General features: G+C 45.7%; 1 protein-coding gene across 6 annotated transcripts in view; it reads right to left on the bottom strand.

Annotated features, from left to right (window-relative positions):
- Positions 1–19,337, bottom strand: part of LOC106575258 (nck-associated protein 5) — a 157,883-nt gene that overhangs the window by 98,669 nt on the left and 39,877 nt on the right. For 5 of the 6 annotated variants that reach the window (XM_014151655.3, XM_014151657.3, XM_014151665.3 and 2 more), the window contains exon 3: positions 15,793–15,866. In XM_014151655.3, coding sequence (XP_014007130.3) covers positions 15,793–15,866 — 74 coding nt within the window. Of the gene's footprint in view, positions 1–463; positions 946–15,792; positions 15,867–19,337 lie in introns of those variants that run through there. The other variant, XM_014151666.3, reaches the window with a different exon arrangement.

The following is a 19,337-nucleotide window of genomic DNA, read 5'->3' as shown; positions in this document are numbered from 1 at the left end:
TAACGTTAGGCTACACGCCCATCGGAACCAGTTGGACAAACACCGCACAGCAAGCTGACCCCGATTTAAAGAGGCACAACCGGTCTAATATGACAACGCTACAATCAACAACACACACGCAGCAAGGGAGCACGTACACTGCATTTAACTTTGCGGCTCCTTGCAACTTAAAGGACACACCTGGCTGAAATTCAAGGCAACATGAAATGACAACAGAAAGAAAACACAACACCTTTAAGCCCAACATAATAACCTACTATTATTGGTCACGTAGAAGCCTATGCACCTGATACAGAAGCTTGATGCCCCCAGTTCACAAAATAGGAGAAGAAATAATGCTGAAGTCCCATGTCTTAAAGGGACATCTCCTGTCTTAAAGGGACATTGCCACTCTTAAAGGGACATCTCCTGTCTTAAAAGGAAAAGAGTGGCGGTGTTATGAGCGTCTAGGTGTTCTCCTTACCATGCCTGAGGTGATGCATCCTGGTGTTCTGTCTTCAGCTGACACACATGGTAATCCTGCTGCACGCTGCACTGCACAGCAGCTGCTGCAAGCCACTGATCCCACCCACGATAAAGTTTACATCCACAATGCAGCCCTGTGCTCGGTGTGACAACTGCGCAGAACAGCAATCGCCCTCTCTCTCTCTGAGCCTCTCTCTTTCTATTGCACTCCCTCTTTCTCTCTCTCTGACTTGCTCTACACACAACCTCTGCCTGTCCTCACTCTCACACACTGCGTGTGTTTCTATCACTCTGCCTCTCTCGTTCTCGCTCTCTCTCTCCCTCTGACAACATGCACACTGCTGCCTCTCAATGCTGTTTCTCACTTTCTCCTCTGTCTCTCTCCCTCTCTGCCCCTCTCTCGCTCACACTCGCGTTACATACTCTGCCGCTCTCACACAGTCTCTCTCTCTCTCTCTCTCTCTCTCTGTCTCACTCTCGAGGTCCCTCCTCTTTATGTGCCTCAGCGCTTTTCTCCTGCTCAAGCTACAGGACGTTTAACATGTGTTGGGGGGTGGAGGGTGTAGGGAGGGGTGAGATGGCTGCTGGCTCTGAAGGTGGCACTTTCCTCTGGGGAGATGAAGGGAGATGAAGGGGGGTGAGGAGAGATGGGGAAGGGGTGGGTGACAGCAGTGAGGGGGCGGGGGGGGGGGGGGGTTCAGGGACGTGAGTGGAGCTCGGCTTGAGATGTTTCTGACTGAGCTCTTTTCAGAGCGAGAGAGAGAGAGAGAGAGCGAGAGAGAGTGAGAGAGGCCTGGCTTCCTGGGACAAACTCCAGCCCATCTGCCGCAATCACAATCAGTCTCAGCTGAATGGCTGTGACAAACCAAAGCCCCGAGCATCTCGCACAGGACGCCTACGAGGGTAGAGGGGGGAGAAATGGGGGAGAAGTGGAGAGGAAGGGGGAGGGGACCCCTCTCCATTGTCTCCCCCCTCCACTGTGAAAAGGGGGCAGACACTGGAGGGGTGAAAGGGAAATTGAAAGGGTCCCGGCAGGCAAAAGCAGTCCTTGTTAAAATAAAGAGGAAGAGAAAGGAAGAGCTACTCCCGGCCTAGCCAATCATGGTCCCTCTGCCCAACATTCACTAGTCGCTAATGTCGCTAAATGAACAATTACGCTAAACACATGAGTAATTAGTAGCACCACAACCAAAGAGGAAAGTTGTAGTTGGGTGAAAAATCAACATGCACATACCACCGCATATTGGGTGGCAGAAAGTTTGGAGTTAATTAGATGGGGGTAAAACTAGAAACGTGCACATTGCAGTGAGAACACGCAGGATCTGAAAGTCAACATTTGAACCGGCTAGAGGACGCAACATCAGCTGGAACGTTTGTGTCGTGATTGTAAAATCTTGGCGTGTCAAGACTACACATTTTCATTACTGGATCGTTGTGTCCCATAAAATTGACAGTGAGAAACCTATTCATCATAATAACAGGGAAGATTGACGACGGCTAATTATATTGAATATGACCGAAGTGTCATGCATCAAGCTTTATTGCATTTATCATAAGTTGCAGATGTGTCATACACACACACATGCACACACACACACACAATCTGAATATGTGGTGTGGGTCTAATTTGATTTCTAGAGCAGGTGGTCATCAATTTGGTCCCATTGTCCTGTTTGGATAAAAAAAGATAAATGGACTCAGAAGTCAACAGGAACGGATACATAATCAAGAAATATTGAGGAGTCGCCCCACTTTAATTCAATAAACTGCACGCCCCCAAACATTGAGCGATGGCCATGTCTACAACGGGATCCAAAATGGACACACAGAAACACAGCTTGTCTGTAGTGAGACAGAAACCAGCAGACCAAGCCAAGTCATTCATAGCAGAGTCCGATCCCCCCGAAACAGGAAGCTCTGTTTGTTTGGACTTCCACCACATGGACATTGTATTAGAAGAGTAACAACATGTCCAGGGGTGTGTGTGTGTGTGTGTGTGTGTGTGTGTGTGTGTGTGTGTGTGTGTGTGTGTGTGTGTGTGTGTGTGTGTGTGTGTGTGTGTGTGTGTGTGTGTGTGTGTGTGTGTGTGTGTGTGTGTGTGTGTGTGTGTGTGTGTGTGTGTGTGGTGAGCGATCTTCTCAACTCATTAGGAGGCCCTGCTTACTTCACTGCCAGTGGTGTCAGTGACAGATTCCAATGTTTAGAAACACATGGGTGCCAACATACCCCACACACACAACCTGACTGGGTCCACTACTACTACTACTACCATCCCCCCGTTAACCATCACCAACGGGCTAGCATTCCACTGAAAGGTGGGGAGTGGGTGGTGGATGGTGGTACTGCTGGGAGAGGAAGTGGAGGGGGAGACAGGGTTGACAGGGGGTGGTGGTGGGTGGGAATGGGAGTTGAGGGGGGCTCTCCTCCTGTCCTCCTTGGTAAAAAGCGACCACAATCCCCCAGCCATCAGACATTAATGACATTAATCTGGAAGGGTTTATTAACATTTACATTTACGTCATTTAGCAGACGCTCTTATCCAGAGAGACTTACGAGAGCAGAGGGAGGACAGAGGAGGTTGATGACGTGCGTCACTTAGTTGAGCGCGTTACGTGACCAGTGTCTGCCGCCGTCGTCGTCGTCAAGGTCTGTGTTCCCCCCCAGAAACTCGCTAATCAGGGGGAGATAATCATGGGATAAAATGCAATGGTGTGTGTGCGTGTGTATAAATGTCTTCACCCCCTTAATCTTCAGGGCCTCAAACACTATTTACCACATCTTATTGGCTCAGACATACACAACTTCCAAGCATTTCTATACATGTCTGAATGTCTGAACACTAAATGAGGTACGCTAAAGTCTAAATACCCTTTTGAAGCTACCTCAGAAGTGTTTATAGCATATTTTTAGTTGTCAACAGGCTACTCCCTTGGGCTGTTTGCATGTTGAGACGAGCGGTGGGAATGCCATAGTGTAGACATGGACGTTTATTTACCCAAACCACACACAGGCTACCCCGCTCGGGCTACACTGCTCTCAACCACCGCTCGAGACAGCAGTCAGACTATGGAAATCATCTGAGCTGTGATCGTCCACCTTGGAGCGGCCCCACTGACCGCAAACTGGAACAGCCATTTAACATTTTGTTGGGGGCCAGATTGAATGTGTAACATGATGAGTGCGATCTGTGATAATGTGCCTCTGTCATGTTCCATTAAGCAAGGGAATGGGATGGCGTGATATGTTGGGGGTGCAGGTTTGTCTGTGACACCCTTCCTAGCCTGACTGTGCTACTCAAGGGAATGGGGGTAGGTAGCCCAAGATGTACTCTTAAGGAACCTACCGTTGCTCCTTAAGGTCCAAGGACCTTATATGTTCTTTTCAGAGGTGCTGGCTCTGGAAGCCAAAACAGCCAAATACTCCATCTAAACGTGAATCGATTCTCAATTGCATTACGGTTCTAGAAACATAAATCCCTCTGCTTTCATATCACATCAAAATCATTTCACAAAAGCAAAATCTACACTGTAAAATCTAAACTCTACACTGTTTTAACCGGCCTTATCACAGTTGCAGCCGACAGTATTTTTCAGTGACAACACATTTCTGGTGGCCTTCTTCCGTTCCACACAGGTGATCAGAACATACTAGATGTAGATAGCTAAGGTTGTCCTTCGGTCTTCCGGTTGGTTTCCGTAAACACGAGCTGTAACCTGGAGATATGGCCGTGTGGGAACACTAACCCCATAAAGGTGTGTATCAAATGATTTATCGCCAATATGAAAGGTAAGGTCCTTATGCTTCCAAAACCGTAACGTAAGCGATGAGTGTTAATTTTCAGACCGAGCATCACGGCTCTTAAACAAAACTCCCCGTTACAGAAGATTCCTTCGTACAATGACACTTCAAATCAATTTGTATTTGTCACATACACATCGTTAGCAGATGTTAATAGTGTAGTGAAATGCTTGTGCTTCTACTTCCAACAGTGCAGTAGTATCTAACAAGTAATCTAACAATTCCCAACTACCTAATACACACAAATCTAAAGGGGTGAATGAGAATATGTACATGTCAGTATATGGATGAGCGATGGCCGAGCTGCATATGCAAGGTGCTATAGATGGTATAAAATACAGTATATACATGTGATATGAATAATATAAGATATGTAAACATTATTAAAGTGGCATTATTTGGAGTGCATTGTATAACGTGAATAGTGATCCATTTATTAAAGTGGCCAGTGATTGGGTCTCAATGTAGGCAGCAGCCTCTCTGAGTTAGTAACTGCTGTTTAGCAGTCTGATGGCCTTGAGATAGAAGCTGTTTTTCAATCTCTCGGTCCCAGCTTTGATGCACCTGTACTGACCTCGCCTTCTGGATGGTAGTGGTGTGAACAGGCAGTGGCTCGGGTGGTTGATGTCCTTGATGATCTTTTTGGCCTTCCTGTGACATCAGGTGCTATAGGTGTCATGGAGGGCAAGTAGTTTGCCCCCAGTGATGCGTTGTGCAGACCGCACCACCCTCTGGAGAGCCTTGCGGTTGAGGGCGGTGCAGTTGCCGTACCAGGCTGTGATACAGCCCGAAAGGATGCTCTCGATTGTGCATCTGTAAAAGTTTGTCAGGGTTTTGGGTGACAAACCAAATTTCTTCAGCCTCCTGAGGTTGAAGAGGCTCTGTTGCGCCTTCTTCACAATACTGTCTGTGTGACTGGACCATTTCAGTTTGTCTGTGATATGTACGCCGAGGAACTTAAAACTTTCCACCTTCTCCACTGCTGTCCCTTCAATGCGGATACCGCCCCAACAGGTCCACAAACAAAGGAGATGATTTTGGACTTCAGGAAACAGCAGAGGGAGCACCCCCTCTGCTGTTTCCTGAAGTCCAAAATCATCTCCTTTGTTTTGTTGACGTTGAGTGAGAGGTTGTTTTCCTGACACCACACTCTGAGTTCCCTCACCTCCTCCCTGTAAGCCGTCTCGTCGTTGTTGGTAATCAAGCCCACTACTGTTGTGTCGTCTGCAAACTTGATGATTGAGTTGAAGGTGTGCATGGCCACGCAGTCGTGGGTGAACAGGGAGTACAGGAGGGGGCTGAGCACGCACCCTTGTGGGGCCCCAGTGTTGAGGGTCAGTGAAGTGGAGATGTTGTTTCCTACCTTCACCACCTGGGGACAGCCCGTCAGACAGACCAGGACCCAATTGCACAGGGCGGGGTTGAGACCCAGGACCTCCAGCTTGATGATGAGCTTGGAGGGTACTATGGTGTTGAATGCTGAGCTATAGTCAATGAACAGCATTCTTACATATGTATTCCTTTTGTCCAGATGGGATAGGGTAGTGTGCAGTGTGATGCCGATTGCGTCGTCTGTGGACCTGTTGGGGCGGTATGCAAACTGAAGTGGGTCTAGGGTGGCCGGTAAGGTGGAGGTGATATGATCCTTGACCAGTCTCTCAAAGCACTTCATGATGACAGAAGTGAGTGCTACGAAGCAGTAGTCATTTAGTTCAGTTATCTTTGCCTTCTTGGGTACAGGAATAATGGTAGCTATTTTGAATCATGTGGGGACAACAGACTGGGATAGGGAGCGATTGAATATATCCGTAAACACATCAACCAGCAGGTCTGCGCATGCTTTGAGGACGTGGCTAGGGATGCCGTCTGGGCCAGCAGCCTTGCGAGGGTTAACACGTTTAAATGTTTTACTCACATCAGCCACGGAGAAGAAGGAAGGGGGGTGCAGTCCTTGTTAGCAGGCCGCGATGGTGGCACTGTATTATCCTCAAAGTGGGCAAAGAAGGTGTTTAGTTTGTCTGGAAGCGAAACGTTGGTGTCAGTGACGTGGTTGGATTTCTTTTTGTAGTCCGTGATTTCCTGTAGACACTGCCACATACATCTTGTGTCTAAGCCGTTGAATTGCGACTCCACATTGTCCCTGTACTGGCATTTCGCTTGTTTTATTGCCTTGCAGAGGGAATAGCTACACTGTTTATATTCAGACATATTCCCAGACACCTTTCCACGGTTAAATGCAGTGGATCACGCTTTCAGTTTTGCACAAATGCCGCTATCTGGTTAGGGTAGGTTTTAATAGTCACAGTGGGTACAACATCTCCCATGCACTTCTTTATAACCGTACTCACCGTGTCAGCGTAAAGGTCGATGTTGTTCTCTGAGGCTGACCGGAACATATTCCAGTCCGCGTGATCAAAACAATCTTGAAGCGTGACTTACGATTGGTTGGACCAGCGATGAATGGTTCTCGTCACTGGTATACCCTGTTTGAGTTTCTGCCTATAAGACGGAAGGAGCACGATGGCGTCGTGGTCGGATTAGCAGAGCGGAGGGCGTGGTAGGGCTTTGTATGCATGCGGAAGTTAGAGTAGCAGTGGTCGAGGGTATTGCGCATGCGCGTTGCGCAATCAATATTTACATTTACATTTAAGTCATTTAGCAGACGCTCTTATCCAGAGCGACTTACAAATTGGTGCATTCACCTTATGATATCCAGTGGAACAACCACTTTACAATAGTGCATCTAAATCTTTTAAGGGGGGGGGGGGTTAGAAGGATTACTTTATCCTATCCTAGGTATTCCTTAAAGAGGTGGGGTTTCAGGTGTCTCCGGAAGGTGGTGATTGACTCCGCTGTCCTGGCGTTGTGAGGGAGCTTGTTCCACCATTGGGGTGCCAGAGCAGCGAACAGTTTTGACTGGGCTGAGCGGGAACTGTGCTTCCTCAGAGGTAGGGGGGCCAGCAGGCCAGAGGTGGATGAACGCAGTGCCCTTGTTTGGGTGTAGGGCCTGATCAGAGCCTGAAGGTATGGAGGTGCCGTTCCCTTCACAGCTCCGTAGGCAATCACCATGGTCTTGTAATATGTAATGTAATATGCTGGAAGAATTTAGGTAGACTTGTTCTCAAATTTGCTTTGTTAAAATCTCCAGCTACAATAAATGCAGCTTCAGGATGTATGGTTTCCAGTTTACATATAGTCCAGTGAAGTTCCTTGATGGCCGTCTTGGTGTCTGCTTGAGGGGGAATGTACACAGCTGTGACTATAACTGACGAGAATTCTCTTGCTAGGTAAAATGGCCGGCACTTGATTGTAAGGAATTCTAGATCGGGTGAGCAGAAGGACTTGAGTTACTGTATGTTGTTATGATTACACCATGAGTCATTACAATTCTATGTAATGCTATGGAACTGAGAGTCATCATCAAGGGCTATGGCTAGGGGGGAGCATGACATGCGGGGGATGTAGGTTTGGATTAAACACCATATTCTTTACTACTCTAAACAGGACAATGATTTGCCTGATCCCAGATCAGTCCTGTATAGCCGATTCCTATGGTCATTGGCATGCCAAATTGACCAGACAGCACAAACTGATCTGTGACCAGTAGGTTAACCAATGATTACTATGCTGACACAAAATAATATATATATACTGCTCAAAAAAATTAAGGGAACACTTAAACAACACATCCTAGATCTGAATGAAAGAAATAATCTTATTAAATACTTTTTTCTTTACACAGTTGAATGTGCTGACAACAAAATCACACAAAAATAATCAATGGAAATCCAATTTATCAACCCATGGAGGTCTGGATTTGGAGTCACACTCAAAATTAAAGTGGAAAACCACACTACAGGCTGATCCAACTTTGATGTAATGTCCTTAAAACAAGTCAAAATGAGGCTCAGTAGTGTGTGTGGCCTCCACGTGCCTGTATGACCTCCCTACAACACCTGGGCATGCTCCTGATGAGGTGGCGGATGGTCTTCTGAGGGATCTCCTCCCAGACCTGGACTAAAGCATCCGCCAACTCCTGGACAGTCTGTGGTGCAACGTGGCGTTGGTGGATGGAGCGAGACATGATGTCCCAGATGTGCTCAATTGGATTCAGGTCTGGGGAACGGGCGGGCCAGTCCATAGCATCAATGCCTTCCTCTTGCAGGAACTGCTGACACACTCCAGCCACATGAGGTCTAGCATTGTCTTGCATTAGGAGGAACCCAGGGCCAACCGCACCAGCATATGGTCTCATAAGGGGTCTGAGGATCTCATCTCGGTACCTAATGGCAGTCAGGCTACCTCTGGCGAGCACATGGAGGGCTGTGCGGCCCCCCAAAGAAATGCCACCCCACACCATGACTGACCCACCGCCAAACCGGTCATGCTGGAGGATGTTGCAGGCAGCAGAACGTTCTCCACAGCGTCTCCAGACTCTGTCACGTCTGTCACATGTGCTCAGTGTGAACCTGCTTTCATCTGTGAAGAGCACAGGGCGCCAGTGACGAATTTGCCAATCTTGGTGTTCTCTGGTAAATGCCAAACGTCCTGCACGGTGTTGGGCTGTAAGCACAACCCCCACCTGTGGACGTCGGGCCCTCATACCACCCTCATGGAGTCTGTTTCTGACCGTTTGAGCAGACACATGCACATTTGTGGCCTGCTGGAGGTCATTTTGCAGGGCTCTGGCAGTGCTTCTCCTGCTCCTCCTTGCACAAAGGTGGAGGTAGCGGTCCTGCTGCTGGGTTGTTGCCCTCCTACGGCCTCCTCCATGTCTCCTGATGTACTGGCCTGTCTCCTGGTAGCGCCTCCATGCTCTGGACACTACGCTGACAGACACAGCAAACCTTCTTGCCACAGCTTGCATTGATGTGCCATCCTGGATGAGCTGCACTACCTGAGCCACTTGTGTGGGTTGTAGACTCCGTCTCATGCTACCACTAGAGTGAAAGCACTGCCAGCATTCAAAAGTGACCAAAACATCAGCCAGGAAGCATAGGAACTGAGAAGTGGTCTGTGGTCACCACCTGCTGAACCACTCCTTTATTGGGGTGTCTTGCTAATTGCCTATAATTTCCACCTGTTGTCTATTCCATTTGCACAACAGCATGTGACATTTATTGTCAATCAGTGTTGCTTCCTAAGTGGACAGTTTGATTTCACAGAAGTGTGATTGACTTGGAGTTACATTGTGTTGTTTAAGTGTTCCCTTTATTTTTTTGAGCAGTGTATAATAACATTTAATAATATATGCCATTTAGCAGACACTTTTATCCAAAGCGACTTGTGTGCATATATTTTAAGTATAGGTGGCCCCAGGAATCGAACTCACTACCCTGGCGTCATAAGCACCATGCTCTACCACATGAGCTAAAAAGGACCACAAAACCTACAGCATATACAATGTTATAAAGCAATAAATACTGTAAAACAAATCAGTACTGAAATCATACAGCCTGGTTGAATTCATTAATAGCACCCAAACCCAAATGTTGACTGAGTCAGTCTGGTATTTGGCTGGAGGTGAACAGCACAGATGCAGCCACTGTGACTTCCAGAATCATACTGCGCCAAACCTGCACATCCTCTATCTCGCCACACATCTCAATACAAAGATGTACCTCCAAACGGTTAAAAGCGACCGTGTCAGTCAAAACAACTGCATGCTTTGGTGAATACATACAAAAGAGCAAAAACATTGTTAGCCTACTAGCTTACCTTGAGAATAAAGCTAAGGAACTCCACTCAAAACATCTCAGGAAATAATCACTCACCTGATATACTGTACTAACAAAGACTCAAAACATCACAACTGTAGATGCCACCCATTTTGCTGAAAATAGAACAACATAGTGGCTGAAGCGTTGTGATGTGTGCATGTGGTGCTATAGTTAGCATAGCAGGCATCATGAGATTAATGATGTGGAAGCCATCGGGTTGGTTGGGTAAATACCAGTGTTCATTAGTAATTACACAATGCCACAGTGATCACTCTTCTTCACCGGATCTGATTTTCCACAAGAACAGTCCTAATACCTCCACTCAATGGACCTACAGTACTGTAAGCAGCACAACAAAAGTCCCTCTATTATAATGTTGTATAATATTGTTTATTTATTCAACCTATTTAACCAGGAAAGACCCCTGAGGTTAGAACAGATTTTACAGAGCCCTTCTTTGTATAGCCTACCATTGACCTCGGTCATGTAAGAATTGAACACAAGCACACAAACACTCATCTTAAGTAACAGGATGCTTTCAAATTCAAAATGGCCGCTACTGTAGATGACCACTTAGCTTATGATTGACCTTGAGTATATCATAAAGAGATATGCATGGCCCACAAGGACGCTACTGTGGTAGTATGTGGTCTGAATGGTGGGGGTGGTGAGTGGATAAAGGACCGGCATAACATTTCAGTCACTAGCCTAAGTGCTTTCCTTCTCCACTGTACAATAGCACAGGGATAATACGGCGAGTTAAGACGACGCGACCTTGAGAACGTATCAATAAAAAGCTTCATTAACCCATTCGATTAACCTCTTCCTCTCATAAGCGCCATAAAATTGATGCATGTTTTTAGCCAGGCCTGGCCATACTGATAAATCACGGGAGACCCACGGGCTCTTACAGTTAGCCTACAGTTAAGCCTGGTTAAACCAGACTGAATGCGGAGTTCAATTGTGATCACTGGTGAATGCAGTGTTTCCGTTTGGTTTAACCAGGCTATCTTACAGTAGCCACAGACATAAACAGCACTGGACCAGACTGGGTTGATGTTAGTGGTTGGAGATCCATATAATGTACTGTGGCAGCCATGGCTGACTTGTGTTATGGGTCAACAACAGTGTCAGGCTTGAACTAATTGGCCGAAGTGTTTTCATCATCTGGTCTATTTATATGAGTTCATCTTCAATTGATAGGTAGTACAGTGCAGTACTGACCAACAAGATGCACAACAGTGAGCACAGCTCTCCACGGTACTCGGATTAAAGACTAAACTAAGCAGCTAAACTTAGGCTAAGCTAAGACTAAGCTAAGACTAAGCTTAGACTAAGCTAAAGTTAGCTTTATGCTAATAAAAGATGGAATGTACAGGCTAAAAGCACATGGTGCATATTTCCTCAAGCATTGTTCAGTTCCCTGTTCAGAATTAACTCTTGAGTAGCTCAAAGTACACTATTTTCATCAGGACACACATGTAAGAGCTCGATAATAACATAACCACTGATTACTAAAATAAACATATTTAACCGAATCCCATCAAATACAAACATTCATTTGATGAGAGTTTGCTGAGGGTAAAAAGAGGGGGAGGGGGAATCTCTCTGCAGAACATTTCTATAGAAAACCAATGGATTAATTCATCTCCAACTATCGGGGGGAACTGACCTCTAATCAATGAATTAGGCTAAGTCTCTCACTCACAGGAGGGCACATAAATACATAATTGACCGTATTAGGTCTCTGGTGGGGGGCTTAGCATGATCAAATTAAAGCATTAGACTGGTCAACTTATCCAATTACAGTTGTCAAATGCATGGCTTTCACCCAAGTGCGACGGCTGCAGAACAGAGCCTTGGGGTGCGTCGTCGCGTTGTGGGGCGTGCCAAGGTAAGGCTTGGCCCTATCCTCATCATCTGGAGAGGGAGAGAGGGAGAGAGGGCCGCATACTTCCACACAGGATTACAGCGGCGGTGGAGGCACAGAGGCGTCTTTGAGGTCGAGACATGCCTTGTAGTAACATCAGTGAGCCGCACAGACACAGTCACAAGCCGTTAACATCAGCGTAGGAAAAGCCTCCTCCGTTGGCGTGCTATCATAATAGTGGATGAACACACACACACACACACACACACACACACACACATGGGCTCACTTTCAATTAAAGTGTTCCTCAGTCTGCGCCCAAAATGGAACTCGATAAAGATGTATTTAATCATATACTAAACTATGAACTGTTTTTGATGATCATAATGCTGCATTAGGGTCTTCAACTGAGACACTGTAATTTCATGAAGGGAGGGATTACTGGCCAAATAAATTAGAAGGAATTCAGAAGGAAAATATGTCCATTTACTATGGATGAAATCCCATTTGCAAGCTAAACTGGTAAATGAGCACACTGCTCTGGTGGCTATAATTCACCATCTAAGCATAATATACTGTAGTACTAGTGAGTAGTGGTAATGTCCTGATCAGGCAAGGACACACATAGACAAATGAAGGACAGCTATGGGAATACAGTATAGATTTATTCCAAGTAGCTGAACGTTAGAGAACGATAAAGAGTTGCTTTCCACTGCTTTTACACCCAAAGAGAAATACATCCAAACAAAGATATTTGTAATTCAAAATGGACCGATAATCTATCAAAACCAACTGCCAGACCTCCCACTTCACTCAAATTTGGAGGGATAATTCCTCTCTAAAGATGATAAATAGTTTATTGATTAGCAGATGTCCTGGTTAATGTCCATTCAGGAGGGGCTGCAGATGCACGACTTGCCGGTCCTCATAGCCTAAGAGACGATCATCCATAGATCTCCAGCAGTGTACCCATTCTCCCCTGCTCCCCCACCCCACCTCCCTGCTACCCTGAGTCCTCCAAGGTGTGGAGGGGTCACAGACAAACAAAGACGCACACCATCTGCTAAGGGTAAGGCCAGGTGAGACCAGCTTTGGCCACTTGGCTGATCAACGGACAGCATTCTACATAAAATGTTGACACAGATACCCAAAGGAGATTTAGTATGGAATGAAAAACACTTTTATTACATAAGATAAGACCACAAGCAATCCCAACCATACACGCAGACACATGGACAGAGGCCAAGAAGGAGGAGATGAAGGGAAAAAGGAGGAATTGGCAGAAAGAGGGAACAAAAACTAATCTGCATTGTTTTAATCCAAGGCCAAGGAAGATTATATATTTCTGTTCCCTCGACGCGGCAGCTTTTCAGACAGGGCACGTGACCTTCCACCCGGCCAGTCATGCTTTTTAGTGTCCTAAAGCAGCATCCATATGTCCTCATCCAAATCACGCCTGCTCCCATTCAATAGCTCACTGTCTAAACAGAGAGAAAGCTGTCACTCACTTATAGAAATAGATGTATATGATATAGACTTAATATTGTTGTTTGGTCAAATACGTCTACTGTGAATCCATCTTTTGGCCAATCATTTCCACATACAATCAACCTGTATCTGATACGATCAGAGAGAACCAGATATAACCGTAACAATCATAAGGAAAGCTTACATGATGCATCATGACATGTCTTGTCTTGTTTGGAGGTTTTCAATCTGATGTTGACACAGGGCTGTGGAACCTTTGTTTGTGTTGGTCATGGACGTCATCAGAGTTAATGAAATAATGAGCGATGCCGCGACAGTACCCCACTGTGATTTTGTTGTGCTCCTTCGGCCAGTGTTGCTGTGTGTGTGTGTGTGTGTGTGTGTGTGTGTGTGTGTGTGTGTGTGTGTGTGTGTGTGTGTGTGTGTGTGTGTGTGTGTGTGTGTGTGTGTGTGTGTGTGTGTGTGTGTGTGTGTGTGTGTGTGTGTGTGTGTGTGTGTGTGTGTGTGTGTGATGGAGAGTGTTGTGGAAAGGAGTGGATACAAGGAGGACTATATTATGGAACAGATGGGTTTTACATATGATGAGAACACTGGCAAAAGCTGTGTTTTTGGAGTGAGCTTTCTTGTATTCATTGGCAGACATTTTCATATATTTTAAAAATAATTTGATTTGTGATCTGCTTTTAGCCTGCAATTACAATACATAGCAATGGCAAAATTGTGGTGTAGATATTGGGGGGGGGGTCGAACAGTAGAAAGGGGTCCGGGGCTCCTCCCCCGGAATTTCTTTTGACATTTTAAAACGCATTTCCTGCAATTCATACACAGTTTGACATGACTTATTATGCCTCTCTTCAGGAGTATTTTGAGGGGTATATGGAGGGGTATTTTGAAAGCACAGTACAAGTGGAAGTATAAGTGGAATAGAGCATCAAATCAAATCAAAGTTTATTGGTCGCATACACAGTTTAGCAGATGTTATACAGGGTGCAGCGAAACGCTTGTGTTACTAGCTCCTAACAATGTAGTAAAAATATCAAACAAAGGGCATTTACAGTATGGCACGTAATATTGAAACCAGGTACAATATCCTACGTCTGTTTAATACTACCTTATAATGTGATAAACTGTATAAATAAATGTTTGCATTGGGTCAGTAGGACACAGAAATAACAAGCACTCAATTAGTGAAATTCAATTTGTTCTCTCTCCATCTTCTTGATGGATTGATTGCCTCCATATTCCCAGGAAAAAAGGAGGAATACAATGTAAGTCCTCTTGATAATGTAGCCGTAAGACACAGCGTAATAAGGGGAAGGAGGCGTGCCTGTCTTTATCAGTCCTGAGTTTCTGCTTCAGCCCAACAAAAGAATGTGTGGAGTAATTTATCACTGTCACTAACACTATTGAGCAACATCTGAAGCAAAGCGCCACAATCCCTAGGATCTGGTCTGTCAGGTCTGTCAGCGTAGCTTATTCTAAGGAGGTTTATTACCATGAATTTGAATATTGTAATTATACGTAAGTCAGTTTTAAGTATTTGTAGGTAAGTGATTATCTATATGAGCTACTGGAAGAAAATGTTGAATAGACTAAATTATCATTATCGAATTAGAATATCATTCAGTTTTACGTGCAGAAAAGATTTACGCAAACACACAAATTAAAAATCCTGAGCAAAACTAAACAAAGATCACTAAAACCTTAGGGTAAACCACCCTAGCTATTGCCCCCGCTGTCCCCAATGTCCCTCCAGGTCTAAGCAAGTTCATGGATTCCAAACAGCCACTAGTGAGAAGACCCCAACCACTCCCATGGGCCAGTCCACACAATAACAACCAAGCCCCTCTAAACCTGTTATTAGGTCACTTTCCTGGTCAAAAGAGGAAGGGTCTCCTCTTCTAAATTAGTGTGAGTGAGACTGTGGACAAGACAATCATTCTTTTACACACCACTTCCTTACCCTTCTATTGAAAGCAGGTCTGCCGTAGCAAAGGCCCTGGTCAGCGGTCAACCTCTAACCCCCACCATCCACCCTGGGTCTCCCAGGCCTCCCTGCTCGCTCAAGGGGAAAATTGTTCCTGGATGGGGGGAAACCAGCTCTTTTGACATGGAGAGTCAAGAGTCTAAGGATAGGTTTGAGGGCCAAGGTCATGAGTTTGGCCTCTCCACATCCCCATTGTCTCCATGAGAAATGTCCCCAGCCAACCCCAAAACTGAAATGGACTGAACGTACGTCTTTGTCTTTCCCCACCTTTAGCAACCTTGTCCTTACCATCACTTCACAATAGCATTTTCTCACCAAGACTGCACACAAAGCATTGTGTCAGCTTCCCGAACTAAACAACATTGTTCGGCTGGTTCTCGTTGAGAATAGATTGCGTTCAGCTGTTGATATTTATTGGCAAATAGCAGCAGCTGTCACAAAGGAGATTGAGGATCCTCTCTTACCTTCGGACATTCCTCCGCTCTTCTTCCAGCTGTTTGAGTAGCTCCTCGATGCACTTGTTGGCATCCATGTACCCCTGTAAACAACAGATGGAGATGATTGTCAAAGATGGATTCCAAAGATGGATTCCATGGATGAAAAATATCAGTAATATCAAGAACAGCCCAGAAATCCTACACTACTTTGATTATTATGAAGTTCAGGGGTCAGTTTCCCAGATTAAGCCTAGTCCTGAAGTGAAAAAAAATGTATATATATATATATATATATATATATATATATATATATATATATATATATATATACACTGCTCAAAAAAATAAAGGGAACACTTAAACAACACAATGTAACTCCAAGTCAATCACACTTCTGTGAAATCAAACTGTCCACTTAGGAAGCAACACTGATTGACAATACATTTCACATGCTGTTGTGCAAATGGAATAGACAACAGGTTGAAATTATAGGCAATAAGCAAGACACCCCCAATAAAGGAGTGGTTCTGCAGGTGGAGACCACAGACCACTTCTCAGTTCCTATGCTTCCTGGCTGATGTTTTGGTCACTTTTGAATGCTGGTGGTGCTTTCACTCTAGTGGTAGCATGACAACCCACACAAGTGGCTCAGGTAGTGCAGCTCATCCAGGATGGCACATCAATGCGAGCTGTGGCAAGAAGGTTTGCTGTGTCTGTCAGCGTAGTGTCCAGAGCATGGAGGCGCTACCAGGAGACAGGCCAGTACATCAGGAGACGTGGAGGAGGCCGTAGGAGGGCAACAACCCAGCAGCAGGACCGCTACCTCTGCCTTTGTGCAAGGAGGAGCAGGAGGAGCACTGCCAGAGCCCTGCAAAATGATCTCCAGCAGGCCACAAATGTGCATGTGTCTGCTCAAACGGTCAGAAACAGACTCCATGAGGGTGGTATGAAGGCCCGACGTCCACAGGTGGGGGTTGTGCTTACAGCCCAACACCGTGCAGGACGTTTGGCATTTGCCAGAGAACACCACGATTGGCAAATTCGCCGCTGGCGCCCTGTGCTCTTCACAGATGAAAGCAGGTTCACACTGAGCACATGTGACAGACGTGACAGAGTCTGGAGACGCCGTGGAGAACGTTCTGCTGCCTGCAACATCCTCCAGCATTACCGGTTTGGCAGTGGGTCAGTCATGGTGTGGGGTGGCATTTCTTTGGGGGGCCCGCACAGCCCTCCATGTGCTCGCCAGAGGTAGCCTGACTACCATTAGGTACCGAGATGAGATCCTCAGAGCCCTTGTGAGACCATATGCTGGTGCGGTTGGCCCTGGGTTCCTCCTAATACAAGACAATGGTAGACCTCATGTGGCTGGAGTGTGTCAGCAGTTCCTGCAAGAGGAAGGCATTGATGCTATGGACTGGCCCGCCCGTTCCCCAGACCTGAATCCAATTGAGCACATCTGGGACATCATGTCTCGCTCCATCCACCAACGCCACGTTGCACCACAGACTGTCCAGGAGTTGGCAGATGCTTTAGTCCAGGTCTGGGTGGAGATCCCTCAGGAGACCACCCGCCACCTCATCAGGAGCATGCCCAGGCATTGTAGGGAGGTCATACAGGCATGTGGAGGCCACACACACTACTGAGCCTCATTTTGACTTGTTTTAAGGACATTACATCAAAGTTGGATCAGCCTGTAGTGTGGTTTTCCACTTTAATTTTGAGTGTGACTCCAAATCCAGACCTCCATGGGTTGATAAATTGGATTTCCATTGATTATTTTAGTGTGATTTTGTTGTCAGCACATTCAACTATGTAAAGAAAAAAGTATTTAATAAGATTATTTCTTTCATTCAGATCTAGGTTGTGTTGTTTAAGTGTTCCCTTTATTTTTTTGAGCAGTGTATATATATATATTTCAATTGAGAGTCTCTTGTGTTTATCAACAGCAGTGGTAAACCACAAAAAAAGGAAACAAGACCCTACAGAAGCCTACATGGAATATGAAAAAACAGACCAAAACCATATTGTGTATTGTGTATTTGTCCAGCCGGTGCCTTGTTTCCACACACTGCTATTCCAAGTGTGAAGAGGAACACTGAGGCAGAACTGGACTGTTTCAAAAAAGGTGGGATTCCTTCATAGGGTCAATACTTTTTGGGGTGTTTGTTTCAGGGAGTTAGGGAAGAGTGTAACTCCAGAAGCACCGCTTGGTAACTTCGCCTGGCTGGCCCTGAGTGCAGGCGGCCAGCTGTGTAGTGTCAAGAGGGAATACTTTCACACACACATACTTCACACTCCACACACACAGACCCACACACACACACACACACACACACACACACACACACACACACACACACACACACACACACACACACACACACACACACACACACACACACACACACACACACACACACACACACACACACACACACACACACTCCCAAAGTGTGCTATTGAATTACAGCATGGGCCAAAATGAGCAGAGACCCGGGAAGAGTATGGAAAAACAGATGTTCAGCTTATTTGACTTTGCCCTAATGATGTGAACGTCTATGCCATGCCTGTATAGTGAGTATAAGACATTAGTGTAGAAGAAATAGGCCACCTAGCCATAATATTCCACCCAGCTGTTCTTTGGAGAAGCAGACAGTGACTGTGTCAGTGGTTGGCTACATAGGAACAACCAGTATGTCACGCCCTGACCTTAGAAAGCCTTTTTATTCTCTATTTTGTTAGGTCAGGGTGTGACTTGGGTGGGCATATCTATGTTTCTATTTCTTTGTTGGCCTAGTATGGTTCCCAATCAGAGGCATCAGTTTATCGTTGTCTCTGATTGGGGATCATACTTAGGCAGCCCTCTTTCCCACCTGTGATTGTGGGATCTTGTTTGTGTGTAGTTGCTTTCTGCACTGCATATAGCTTTACGTTCGTTTTTGTATCTTGTTGTTTTTTCCGGTGTCATTTTTATTAAAAGTACAATGTATGCCTACCATGCTGCACCTTGGTCCAGTTCTTCAGATGAGCGTAACACAGTGGCTTATTTATCCTTCGGTAGTGGTTTGGCTAGCTTTAATTAATTATTGGTATTGGTGATGCCTCTCTTGGGTAAAACGTTATCTCACGGCCACAGACGCCCTCCATTGATTTTTAGACCGCCGTCATGTGCTGTTCACGTATAATTGAATCATGGGGAATTCCTCTGAGAGATGACCCAGCTATCGTTTAGACTCATCCCATGAGCATATCTTTTGTGCTAGACAGATTTAATAGTGTAAAAATACTGTGTGTATCCAGAGCTGGGAAAATATGATGGTACAGACTGTATACATTATATGGTATAGCCTACATTGAGGAACACTGTAATGTTCTTTCTTAAGCTGAAAATAAAGAGAAACCTTTATTGTCAGACATTGGAACTGGGATGTGTTCACAGTAGCTCTTAAGAGCCTTCTTCTCAGAAGGCAACTGTATGGCTGGCACCAGCGCAATTATCACACTTCAGGACTGACCTGAGGCTAGCCACTGCAGGTGCCCACCGTCTCCAGTATGCCCCCGTGCCAACTGAA

Source organism: Salmo salar, chromosome 17, assembly GCF_965601325.2.
Source record: "Salmo salar chromosome 17, fSalSal1, whole genome shotgun sequence".
Taxonomy (NCBI): domain Eukaryota; kingdom Metazoa; phylum Chordata; class Actinopteri; order Salmoniformes; family Salmonidae; genus Salmo; species Salmo salar.
Note: the sequence above shows the minus strand (reverse complement) of the source record. Positions and strands in the feature narration are given on the sequence as shown.